At 43.5% G+C, this 13,456-nt stretch overlaps 1 protein-coding gene across 2 annotated transcripts in view; it reads left to right on the top strand.

The window, feature by feature from the left end:
• CD2AP (CD2 associated protein) overlaps positions 1 to 13,456 on the top strand; it is an 84,667-nt gene that overhangs the window by 58,324 nt on the left and 12,887 nt on the right. For both annotated transcript variants that reach the window (XM_054179917.1, XM_054179916.1), the window contains 3 exons: positions 222 to 258; positions 590 to 652; positions 11,504 to 11,663. In XM_054179917.1, coding sequence (XP_054035892.1) covers positions 222 to 258; positions 590 to 652; positions 11,504 to 11,663 — 260 coding nt within the window. The remainder of the gene's footprint in view (positions 1 to 221; positions 259 to 589; positions 653 to 11,503; positions 11,664 to 13,456) is intronic.

Raw genomic sequence — 13,456 nt, 5'->3', positions numbered from 1 at the left:
TTTTGTTTCTGTTTGTACAACTTTTTGTCTGGAAGAGATCAGAGGAATTACTCCAGTTCCCTGTGTTTTCTGTCTGTAGCGATTGCCTCCTTTGTGAAGTACTTTGAAATCAGTTAGTAAACAAGCTAGACATTACAGTGTACAAAACAAAACACAAATAACTCTGTGACAGAGAATATCTGTCTATTTGACTTTTTTTTTGTTTTTCTTTCCTTTTGCAGAAGCCAAAGAAACCTCCACCTCCAGCTAAAGGTCCAGGTATGTAGTACATGTATGGTGGTACATGTCTGAAGAAATACTAAATTTCAGAGGCAGTGCATAACTTCAAAAGAAGTAGTCCTGCATTTCCTAGTCATGCAGGCACCCATTGTCACAGTTTGAGGTTGCTTTTTGTTTTAAGTATTTTACTGCTGCTATATATTTTTTGCAATTATGACAGAGCCTACTTTGGAAACACTTTGGTATGGAGTTAGACTCCCTGCTAAGGAGAAAATATGAACACAAATTGATGTATGTTGCACTTTTACTTAAAGAGCTGTAATGATCTTAGTTGCTGAGAAATGTCTATGGCTTGTTTTTTTGCATTCAGCTCCAAAGCCTGAGTTGCCAGCTGGAGAGAGGAAGCTCCCTTCTTTGAGGCCTGAAGAAAAAGGTGGGACCAGTTTTCTTCACAGTGAATTTCAGACTGTGCTCTTCTAAATGAGTCACAATTTTAGCTTGGCTACTCTGAGCCTTAGGTACTTGTTTGCAAAACATCATACTGCTACCATCTACTGCTCTTGCTGCCATCTACTGAATCTGTCCTGTCTGATGCTATGGAAGTGTCTTTAAAGTGAGTAGAGGAACTACACTTCTGTGAAACATGTATTTCTTTGGTGCTGCATTACATTCTGAAGAATGTGATTTGTGCTGCATAATCCCAGTTAAGTTTTAATTGCTTTATAGTCCTTTGATAGTGACTGCAGTTTTGAATAGCAAGTGATTAGAAATGAAAATGCTTCTGATGGGAAATGTTTTTGAAAGAAATACACAAAACAGTCACAGCACTCCTTAGACAATTTACAGCCATAATGCTCAGAAACTGAGATATCTTGTGATGTTAATTCGTGCTATATTCTGGTTTTCAGTTCCACAATATTTAGAGATGTTTTACCACTTTATTCTTAAAGGACACCCTTTTTTTTTTTTTTTAAGTAAAGCTACTGTTAACACCCAGACACATTTCTGAAAGGCTTCTTGTTTGAAAAATTTGCCAAGTCAAACTGTTTGGATTGTGTGTAAAAAGTCAGAAGCTTAAACAAACATGCTGGTTGCACCTTAAAGAAGAAACTCAGATGTTACTGCAGCTTAACCATATTGGAAAAGTGTGCTCTGTTCTGTGAATAGTGAACTGTGGCTGACCAACAGTGTTTTGACAAGTAAGCCTGCTCAATGGGCTCCTTGGCTTCCTGGGGCAGTGTTTGTAAGTCATATTTTAAAACATGCATGCTCAGGCATTTCATATGAAAAGTACTTGCTAAAATCAGCCATGTTACCTCTGCATATGAGTAAACAAATTATTTTCATCTCTTGAAATGGTATCTTCAGGTGTGAATCGAGATTCAACTGTATGAGTGGAAACTTTGATCACTTGGCTCTTTAGAATTTTAAGTTTATTTAAACTGAAGTAAGTTTTAATTTGAGACTGGTTCTCTCTGTACTGTGGTGTTAACCTTTGCATCATGAGCATAGATTCCTCCATAGATGGGGGAATATAGGAAAAAAGGGTATTGAGTGATGCCATCCAAGATGCTTAGGAACATAGAAGCTTATCAAAAACTAAAGGTAGAGAACTGTCCTCTACTGTGGTATAGGAGATAATGGAGGAAAGGTTTGTCTTGTGTTCAGTTGAAAATCAGGTCTTAAAAGTTACTCATTTACACAGCAGTAGTATTTTACTTGTTTAAAAATGGCTACACTGATACTAGTGATTAAATTCGTTAAGTATGAAATTATACTATAATTAATATTCAGAAAATTACTAATTGAGCAGCTCTAATCAGAAGCTATCAAACCATGTAATTTTTGTTTATACCTGTTGCAGAATAATAAATCTCTTTAATTGCAATAAAAAATGATCAAAAAGCAATTCTGTATTTATAGCAAAGAACACTTAGTGGTATCATGTAGCAAAAAGTCTTCAGATTAGTTTAGTTTTTTTATTTCCATGACTACGTTGCTTATTTGTAGCCAGCGCTTATTTTCTTTGTTGTGGAGCAAAATCCAAGTGAGGCATGCCACTTTGTCTGGGAGAATTGACCAATTGCTGTACTCATGGTGGATCTTAACCTTTGGTATTAATTTTCCCACTTAGCTGTGTACAATCTTTGTATTCACATTTTGAGTGGGAGTAATTGAAGGGAGAAGTGACAGATGATAATTCAGGAACAGGATTTGGTGACAGCATTATTTCTGCCCTATTTGTGAACTCACTTGTTCTTAAAAACAAAAGGTGTAATTCTCAACTTGTGTTCAGCACAGCTAAATTAAAGCTAACTGAATACTAGCTGCTATTAGTCACGTAAAATTGAAGTCTTGCATAGAGGATCAGTAGGCAGAAATGGTTTGCGCTGTTAACAGGCTGTTTTACTCAGGGCTGTCAGCACCATCATGTGGCAAAGTCCTTCCACTACTTCAGTATTTTATTTTTAACTCAGTGCTGAGGTTGGAAGGAGGTTTTTGTTTGTATTTCCTCCTAATGTTCAAATGTGCTGAAGCAGAAAGACAATTGTGCCCGGGATAACACCTTTTTTGCAGAAATACCTCTGATCTGTGTTGTGGTAGGTTGAGAGAGGGCTTAGCTCTCCCTCCCCTACAGAGTAAGAAACCACAGCTAACTCAGTCGAAGAGCAAAAGCTATATATTTACAAGCATATATGGAAAGCAGGTTATATATAACACAATATATACAGGTATTTACAATATATACACAGAAATACACAGCAAAGACAAATAACACAACAAAAATTCCCTCCCTGAGGGAGGGATCCCCTCTTTGGAACCCCCTCTCTCCCCCCCTTACCTCCCTTTTTTCCCCAAAAAGGGGTTAGAGAGAGAGAAAGGCAAGTTACTAAGGAAAAGAGTTGTTAGCAAGCTTCAAAAGCCCATGCAGGATTAGTGTTTGCTTATCTGAAGGCCAAGTCCAGCAGTTCGCAGAAGAAGCAGGCAGGGAGAACAGGCTGAAACACCAAACTCCCCCAACTCCCAAAACCGAACTGAACTGAGGAAAAAAAAATTTTCCAACCGCTTCACAATCTAAAGCTGAATTTTTGTTTATCAACCAATGAAATTCGTTTAGAATATCAGAATGTTTTGGTTCTAGTACCAAAAACATTAGCCAGTGTGTTCCAGCAGTGTTTGTTCTTAAAGGCACAGCCTCAAACGACCACAGTCCACCCCTTTCTAAACAATTTCATTGGCTGTTCGTACTGTCCATCCAATCCAGAACAATATTTACAGTTCGTAAGTTAAGTTCATCGTCCATTCCGGCTATACTCAGATGTAGATGATTCAGAAGTCCAAGAAAATCCAAAATCAAGAAAATGGAAAACAGTTTGTCTCTCCGCAGACGAAGCGAAGAAAAAGGGAAACAGGGACTCAGGGACTCTCAGTTGACTCAGGGCTCTCAGGGTTCTCAGGGTTCGTGCACCGTAGATTCCTCAGGGACTCTTTCCTTTGGACGCGCTGTAGCTGTACAACATTCTGAAATTAAACTCTCTCAGCTAAAGTTAAATCTCTTTGTGGAATACACTGAATTTCACCATTCTCTTGCATTACCCAATAAGTGTGACCCGGACCTTCTGCTGAAACCACCCCTCGGACAGGTTTAGCCTCTCCTGAGGGCGAAAATACCCAAACAGTTTTACCTAACAGATTCTTTTCCCTAACAACAGGAACTCTATCACCTTCTACTTTCTGTAGCAGATCAGAATGTGCAGGTCCAGCTCGGTTCACTGAACCTCTACTGTTCACCAGCCAGGTTGCTTGTGCTAAATGTTTCTCCCAGTTTTTCAAAGATCCACCTCCCATGGCTGTGAGAGTGGTCTTCAACAAACCGTTGTAGCGTTCAATCTTCCCTGCAGCTGGTGCATAGTAAGGAATATGGAAAATCCACTCAATACCGTGCTCTTTTGCCCAGCTCTTTACAAGGTTGTTCTTGAAGTGAGTTCCGTTGTCTGACTCAATCCTCTCTGGAGTTCCGTGTCTCCACAGGATCTGTCTCTCCAGACCGAGAATGGTGTTGCGTGCAGTTGCATGTGGGACTGCGTAAGTTTCCAGCCATCCAGTGTTTGCCTCTACCATAGTAAGCACGTACTGCTTACCAGAACGAGAACGTGGTAGAGTGATGTAGTCAATCTGCCAAGCTTCACCATACCTGTATTTGGACCATCTGTCACCATACCACAAGGGCTTAATTCTCTTTGCCTGCTTAATAGCAGCACAAATGTCACAGTCATGGATGACTTGTGTGATGGCATCCATGGAAATGTCTATGGATCTGTCACGAGCCCATTGGTATGTTGCATCTCTGCCTTGATGTCCTGACGAATCGTGAGCCCACCGAGCTAAGAATATCTCACCTCGGTGTTTCCAGTCGAGATCAAGTTCAGAGTCCTTGTCTACTTGAGAAACTCTTGCAGCTAGATCTGCCTGATGGTTGTGCTGCTGTTCCTCAGTAGCTTTGCTCTTGGGAATGTGAGCATCAATGTGTCTCACTTTCACTGGAATTCTCTCGATTCGATCAGCAATGTCTTGCCACAGTTCAGCTGCCCAGATGGGTTTTCCTTTCCTCTGCCAGCCATTCTTTTTCCAGTTCTTTAGCCAACCCCATAGAGCATTGGCTACCATCCATGAGTCGGTGTAGAGATAAAGCTTTGGCCATCTCTCACGTTCAGCCACGTCGAGAGCTAGCTGGACAGCTTTTACCTCTGCAAACTGACTGGATTCTCCTTCCCCATCCTTCGCCTCTGCAACTCGGCGTGTTGGACTCCACACGGCAGACTTCCACCTTCGCTTGTTCCCGACGAGACGACAGGAACCGTCTGTGAACAAAGCATATTTCTTTTCATCATCAGAAAGGTCATTGTAAGGAGGAGCTTCCTCAGCACGAGTTACTCTCTCCTCTGGAGGTTTAGCACAGTTGGTATCTTCAGGCCAACTTGAGATCACCTCCACCAGACCAGGTCTTTCAAGATTTCCCATTCGAGCTCTCTGTGTTATCAGGGCCATCCACTTAGACCAGGTGGAATCTGTGGCATGATGTGGTGTGGAACCTTTGCCTTTGAACATCCAATTCAAAACTGGCAATCTGGGAGCTAAGAGAAGTTGTGACTCAGTTCCAATTACTTCAGAAGCTGCTTTCACTCCTTCATAGGCAGCTAGAATCTCTTTCTCTGTTGGAGTGTAATTAGCCTCTGAACCTCTGTAACCTCGACTCCAGAAACCAAGAGGTCGTCCACGTGTCTCACCTGGAGCTTTTTGCCACAAGCACCAGGTTGGACCATTGTCACCTGCAGCCGTGTACAAAATGTTCTTAATGTCTGGACCATCTCGCACAGGTCCCAGACCCACTGCTTGGACTACTTCTTGCTTTATCTGGTCAAAGGCTGCTTGTTGTTCAGGTCCCCAGTGGAAACTGTTCCTCTTTCGAGTCACATCATACAGAGGTTTCACAATCTGACTGTATCCAGGAATGTGTAGTCTCCAAAATCCCACTATCCCCAAGAAACGTAGAGTTTCTTGCTTGTTCGTGGGATTTGCCATGGTAGAGACTCTATTTACCACATCCACTGGAATGTGTCGGCGTCCATCCTGCCACTGCACTCCCAGAAACTGGATCTCTGTGGTAGGACCTTTCACTTTGTCTCTCTTGATGGCAAAACCTGCATTCAGGAGAATGTCCATGATTTTGTTACCTTTCTCGAAGACTTCCTCAGCAGTTTTACCCCAGACGATGATATCATCGATGAACTGGATGTGTTCTGGAGCACCACCTTCCTCCAGAGCATCATGGATTACTGCATGACAGATGCTGGAACTGTGGATCCAGCCCATTGGCAGTCTGTTGAAAGTGTACTGGATTCCTCTCCAGGTGAAAGCAAACTGAGGCCTGCATTCCTCTGCTATGGGAATAGAGAAGAAGGCATTAGCAATGTCTATGGTAGCATACCCTTTGGCCTCTTTGGATTCCAGCTCATACTGGAGTTCCATCATGTCTGGTACTGCTGCACTCATAGGCGGAGTTACTTCATTCAGGGCTCGGTAGTCCACTGTCAGACGCCAGTCTCCATTCGGCTTTCGCACAGGCCACACTGGACTGTTGAAAGGTGAATGAGTTTTGCTGATGACTTTCTGACTCTCCAACTGACGAATCAGATTCTGAATGGGCAACAAAGAGTCACGGTTGGTTCTGTATTGTCTGTGATGCACAGTCCGAGAAGCAACCGGCAACTTAATGTCCTGAATCTTGTGTTGTCCCACAACTGCAGATTCATCAGAAAGCTCAGGTCTAGCAGACAGCTTCAGTTTTTGTCCATCAATTTCTACAGAAGCTACTCCAAAAGCCCATTTGTAACCTTTAGGGTCTTTGAAACGCCCTTCTCTCAGAAAATCAATTCCCAAAATACAAGGTGCATCAGGTCCGGTCACAACTGTATGCTTTTTCCATTGTTTACCAGTTAAGCTTATATTAACCTCCACTTTACTTAACTCTTGAGATCCACCAGTGACTCCCAGAATAGTTATGGACTCTGATCCCTGATAATTTGATGGCAATATGGTGCACTGAGCTCCTGTGTCAACCAAGGCCCTGTACTTCTGAAAGTGTGAAGTGCCAGGCCACTGGATGTACACATCCCAATAGATTCTGTTATCTGTATTACCCCTCTCCTCCCCCTGGCGGGAGGCAGGGCACCCCTAGTTATGGGGAACATGTCCACAGGTGCAACGAGCACACTGTGCAGTGTTAGAACTGGAGCCACTGTTGGAGCTACTAGAGTTGTCCTGGGGAACTGTAGAAGTAACAGCTACCCTTCTGGTATTGCTACCTCGGGTTCTGCCACTTTGCAGTTCTCTCAGTCTCCTGAAAAGATTAGAAGTTGGTTGACCATCCCACCTGTTCATGTTCTCACCAAACTGATCACGCAGGGTAATCCAAATAGTCCTACGTGACTGCCTTGGTGGTCTGTTTTGGTTTGATCTGTTTTGGAATGACCTCCTTGGAGGATGTCTATTCCTCACAGATGAAACCTGTACCCACCTGGAGGAAGAATTGGAATCATCTCTTTGTGCCAATTGGGAGATGGTGTTTTTAAATTCATCCTTCAGCTCTTTCATGCAATTCTCCAGTTTTCCAGACAGAGTTTCAATGGCTGAAACCAAAGAAACACGTGTCATGCTATCATCCAATTGTCTCAATTGATCAGTGAATTGGCCAACCGTAAGAGGAGCTCCACCATAATTTCTTGCTACAATTCTGCTTGCCAGAATGTTTGCATAATTGGAAGGAGCAAGCTTGATGAGCTTTTTAGTAAGACCATTTCCTACAGGAACATCATCAGGATTCAGAGATTCATGTTCACCATAGAGTACCTCTCTAACAGCAAATTCTCTCAGACGCTTGATTCCCTCATCTATGGTAGTCCAGGGCTTAGGATTCCATGGAAGATCATCTCGAGAAGGGTATCTCATGAGAACCGCCATTAGAAGGCGTATCCACAGATTAACCTTACCGAGAGCCTTGCCTAGATGTCTATCTATTCCATTATCCTTCGAGAGAGTTCCTAGCTGGGCTGCTGACTTGTCTCCAACCATTAGAGCTGGAGCACCTGTATCATAGCATCTACCAAGCCAAGCGAGAACTGGCTCCTTATCTGCTCTGAGATAGTCTTTTCTTACATTTCTAAGCTCCTCCCGGGGTGAAGAGCAGTCGGTTATGTCATCTTGTTCTTGCTCCTCTGCCTCCTGTTCCTCAACTTGTGGTCCCAACAACCTCTCAAGGATCCCTTTAAGCTGAGAAGCACCACCACTAGCTGCTGTCCTACCAAGAGATGCATCTCGATCCTCTGATGATCTCAATAACTCAGCTATATTTTTAAGACAAATTTTTTCTTCCTCCCCAGCAGAAGAACCTTGCTGTGCATCCCCGTCAGCTCCTGAATCAGCTTTAGTCTTACCCTTCCTTGTTGTTAAAACTGCTACTTGCTTTACTGGAGCTGTGTTTGGGTTTCCAGCTGCCTTATTATCAGAAGCTGATAAGCTTTGAGACAGATTAGTTGCTTTGGAGGACGCTTCCGCTCCTGCCATGGAAGAAGGAGGAAATGACTTTGCCTCGTTAATGGTGGCTGCCTGGGACACAGGAGCCGCCATGTTTGGGGCTACTGTAGCCCCTGGCTGCTTGCCAGAATCATCACCATTGCTATTCAGAGCTGCCTTGCCGATTGACTTTTTAGCTTTATCTTTAACTGACACAGATTCTCCATTATCATCCTCACTGGATGTTCCTGAAACAGAGCTAGGGTGGCGTTTTCGTCTCTTTGTCCTCCGTCTAATAACAAAACATGCCTTATAAACTTTTCTCTCCCGGTACAGTGTCACTAGCAAATACACATTACTTATCACCAGCAGCAGGACTACACACATCAAGAAAATCAGCTTTGGATCCCAGCCATCACTTAAAATTACCCTTTCACCGAGCGGAATCTTAAACTCTTTTATCTCAATAGGGAGTGTGCTAGATGTAACATTCCTGTACTTTTTAACATAAAAGAATTCCAGGCACTGATCATACAGAAGCCGAATCTTGTACTTAAACCACAAATATAATTTTTGCATTATATATTTACCTATCTTATCGATAATCATACCCAGGCAATACTTGTAGATCAATACACTGAAGACCGAGAAGAGCAGACGCTCAAAAAGCCAAAACACCTTCATGTTTGCTCGTTCGACTTAAGCAAGCAATAAATCAAACTAATTTGTCAGCAAGCCCCGAGTTGGGCAGCCAATAAATGTGGTGGTTTGAGAGAGGGCTTAGCTCTCCCTCCCCTACAGAGTAAGAAACCACAGCTAACTCAGTCGAAGAGCAAAAGCTATATATTTACAAGCATATATGGAAAGCAGGTTATATATAACACAATATATACAGGTATTTACAATATATACACAGAAATACACAGCAAAGACAAATAACACAACAAAAATTCCCTCCCTGAGGGAGGGATCCCCTCTTTGGAACCCCCTCTCTCCCCCCCTTACCTCCCTTTTTTCCCCAAAAAGGGGTTAGAGAGAGAGAAAGGCAAGTTACTAAGGAAAAGAGTTGTTAGCAAGCTTCAAAAGCCCATGCAGGATTAGTGTTTGCTTATCTGAAGGCCAAGTCCAGCAGTTCGCAGAAGAAGCAGGCAGGGAGAACAGGCTGAAACACCAAACTCCCCCAACTCCCAAAACCGAACTGAACTGAGGAAAAAAAAATTTTCCAACCGCTTCACAATCTAAAGCTGAATTTTTGTTTATCAACCAATGAAATTCGTTTAGAATATCAGAATGTTTTGGTTCTAGTACCAAAAACATTAGCCAGTGTGTTCCAGCAGTGTTTGTTCTTAAAGGCACAGCCTCAAACGACCACATGTGTACATTCAAGTATTCCTGTGAAGGAAAATTGTTTTCCCATTTTGTTTTTGGAGGACTGACACTCAGTGCCTGCAGGACTCATTCAAAGAAATCAGTCATAGATCTGACAGTTCAACTGGGATGGGGTTCTGGAGTGCATTCAGAGAAGGGCAACAAGGCTTGTGAAGGGCATGGAGCACATGGCCTACAAGGAACGTCTGAGAGAGCTAGGGTTGTTCTCTCTGGAGAAGAGGAGGCTGAGGGGAAACCTCATTGCTATCTACAACTTCCTGAAGGGATGTTGGAGCGAGGAGGGGGCAGCCTCCTCTCCTTGGTGTCAAACGATAGGACTAGAAGAAATGGTTTCAAGTTGTGCCAGGGGAGGTCTAGGCTGGATGCTCGGAAATATTTATTCACAGCAAGGGTTGTCAAACACTGGAATGGTCTGCCTAGGGCAGTGGTAGGGTAACTGTTCATGGAGGTGTTTAAGCAGTTTGTGGACCTGGTGCTTAGGGACATGGTTTAGTGTTGACCCTTCACTGCTGGGTCAGAGGTTGGACTGGGTGATCTTTGACATCTCTTCCAACCAGGTATTTTCTGTGATTCTGTGGGGTTGAAGCCTATTTTAACCATACCTCCAAACCCATAGCATCTGTAAACATTTTACTTTAGACCAATACTTAGTTAAAAGCAAGTAGGAAGGGAGAATGGGGAGAATCAAAGCTGAAGGTTAATGTTTGCATTAGCCCATATCTGGGGCTAAGTTATAGCAGTTGCTCTATCACCCCGTGACCCTTCCCCAGCAGAAAATGGGGATCAGGAAAAGAAGAGGAGACCCACTGGCTGAAATGAAAGAAGATTTAATGAAACAGCCAAACTGATACCAATGCTAGTATTAAGTATAGGAGCAAGAAGAACTCCTATTCTAGGCAAACTTCCTCCTTTATACTGAGAATGACATTTATGGTAGGGTTATACCTGTGAGCCAGTTTGGACCAGCTGCCTTGGCTGACTCCAAACTGCTCGCATCAGTGGACGGCCTGTGATTCTGTGCCAGCGAAACCAGGGCAGGAAGTCTCTCCATCCCAGTTTACTGATTTATTACTGCCTTGTAACAGCAGTAACCAAAAAGGACTGTAACTCCTTACTGTAACCTAGCAATGTTTTAAATCTTTAGTACTTTATGCATGTCACTGAAGTGTAGCATAGTTTTACAAGGAAAAGTAGAAAGGACACCCTGGAAATCTGCAGGGTGGGACTAGGGAACATGGGTTGAAGATGATTCAGTTAACATGTATGAAGCAGTTGAGTTTTCAAGCATGCCATGCAGTCGTTGAACAGTAAATCGGAACTTCATTTGATTATCCATACTCAATTAGTATCTTGAATTTGTAGGCTTAATCTAAAACCATTTCAGTTCAGATAAGCACTCACTTTTTCCTTCCTTTTTTCCATACCTACATTAAGCTGCTTGTGTGCATGGGAGAAGTCTACAACAAAATTTAAAAAAAGCTAACCCTACCTTCCTAAGAGGAGGTTAAGGTGAAGTAATAGAAAAGATAAAGCAGGAGCAGTAACATCTCAGCTGACATTTGCAGTGTAGTAATGTGAATCCATAATTTCTTACTGCTGTTTCATGTCATTAGAAAGACATTTTGCTTATGTTAACATAATCTCTTTTTTTTAAGTTCAGGTGAGTAGTTTGTGTGTTCTGGTATCAAGACACTTGTGTATCTATACTTTCTTTGAAGATCAAAGTAAATAATTTGGCAGCAGTTGTTTTCCAATTGATTAACATTGTTCGAATTCTAGCCAACATGGGTTTTTAAAATGTTATGGTGTCTTCTTTTGTCAGATGAAAGAGGAGCTTCAGATCAGAAGCCTTTGAAGCCACAGGCTCCTCAAGTACCACCTAAGAAGCCTGTTCCTCCAAGCAAGACTAACTACTTACTGAGAGCAGGGCTGCTGCACCCAAAGGGTCCAGATAAACCAGTTTTGCCATCACCTGTATCCAAGTCAGTATCACTTAAATCATATACACCAAGTATATTTTTATTGCTTTGTTGTTTGCTCTTTCTTCTTGGATGAGGTGGGAAGAAGCATGTTTTAAAGGTCAAAGGGATGCAGGGATAGGTTTTTGCCCTACATCTACCAGTGTCTTGGTCCTGTCAGATTAAATATTGCAGCATAAATAACCATGGGGCAGATGAAGTTACAAATGTGTGTGCTGCTTTGTTTTAAGCCTTAAGCTTTTAAGAAGTTGTAGCTACGGTATCAGTATAGTGTTAAAAAAAATTGTGGCCTTGGCACTTAAGAATTATGACTGTTGGGATAAAAATGAAGAATTGAGCTGCACCAACATGCAGTATTTCAGCATTTTTTATAGAATAAGACAGGTGGAGAGGACAAGTTGAGCACAGTACCTGTGATAAAGGTACTTGGCATTGTTCATGTGCTGTTGTAGGGAAGAAAAGACTTATTCAGAAGGCATGGGTGAGACATATATACCTTGAGTACTGCCTGACCAACCTGATCTCCTCCTATGATCAGGTGACCCACCTGGTGGTTGTGGGGCAGGCTGTGGATGTAGTCTACCTGGACTTCAGCAAGGCCTTTGACACGGTCCCCCACAGCAAACTCCTGGCCAAGCTGTCAGCTTGTGGCTTGGACAGCAGCACTCTGTGCTAGGTTAGGAACTGGCTGGAGGGCCGAGACCAGAGTGTGGTGGTGAATGGTGCCACATCCAGCTGGCAGCCAGTCACTAGTGGTGTCCCCAAAGATCAGTGCTGGGCCCCATGCTCTTGAATATCTTTATTGATGATTAGGACAAGGGTGTTGAGTCCATCATCAGTAAGTTTGCAGATGACACCAAGCTGGAGGCAGGAGTTGATCTGTTAGAGGGCAGGAGAGCTCTGCAGAGGGACCTTGACAGGCTGGACAGATGGGCAGAGTCCAAGGGCATGAGGTTTAACACATCCAAGTGCCGGGTTCTACACATTGGCCACCACAACCCCATGCAGCGCTGCAGGCTGGGGTCAGAGTGGCTGGAGAGTGGCCAGGCAGAAAAGGACTTAGGAGTACTGGTCGATGGTAGGCTGAACATGAGCCAGCAGTGTGCCCAAGGAGGCAAATGGCGTCCTGGCCTGCATCAGGAATAGTGTGGCCAGCAGGAGCAGGGAAGTCATTGTGCCCCTGTACTCAGCACTGGTTAAGCCACACCTTGAGTCCTGTGTCCAGTTCTGGGCCCCTCAGTTTAGGCAAGATGTTGAGTTGCTGGAACGTATCCAGAGAAGGGCAACAAAGCTGGTGAGGGGGCTGGAGCACAAGCCCTATGAGGAGAGGCTGAGGGAGCTGGGGTTGCTTAGCCTGGAGAAAAAGAAGCTCAGAGGAGACCTTATTGCTGTCAGCAAGTACCTGAAAGGAGGTTGTAGCCAGGTGGGGGTTGGTCTCTACTCCCAGGCAACCTGTGACAGAACAAGAGGACACAGTCTCAAGCTGCACCAGGGGAGGTTTAGGCTGGATGTTAGGAAGAAGTTCTTCCCGGAAAGAGGGATTGGCCATTGGAATGTGCTGCCCAGGGAGGTGGTGGAGTCACCATCACTGGAAGCGTTTTTAGGAAGAGACTGGATGGGGTGCTTGGTGCCCTGGTTTAGTTGATTAGATGGTGTTGGGTCTTAGGTTGGACTCGGTGATCTCAAAGGTCTTTCTCCGACCTGGTTAATTCTACTCTACTCTAATTCCATACCCAGAAAGAAATAACATGTTCTTGGTTGCTTTTTCCTTTACAGGAAAATTTTGATGTCGAGGA

Source organism: Dryobates pubescens, chromosome 3 (genome assembly GCF_014839835.1).
Source record: "Dryobates pubescens isolate bDryPub1 chromosome 3, bDryPub1.pri, whole genome shotgun sequence".
Taxonomy (NCBI): domain Eukaryota; kingdom Metazoa; phylum Chordata; class Aves; order Piciformes; family Picidae; genus Dryobates; species Dryobates pubescens.
This window is presented reverse-complemented; position numbering and strand designations above follow the sequence as displayed.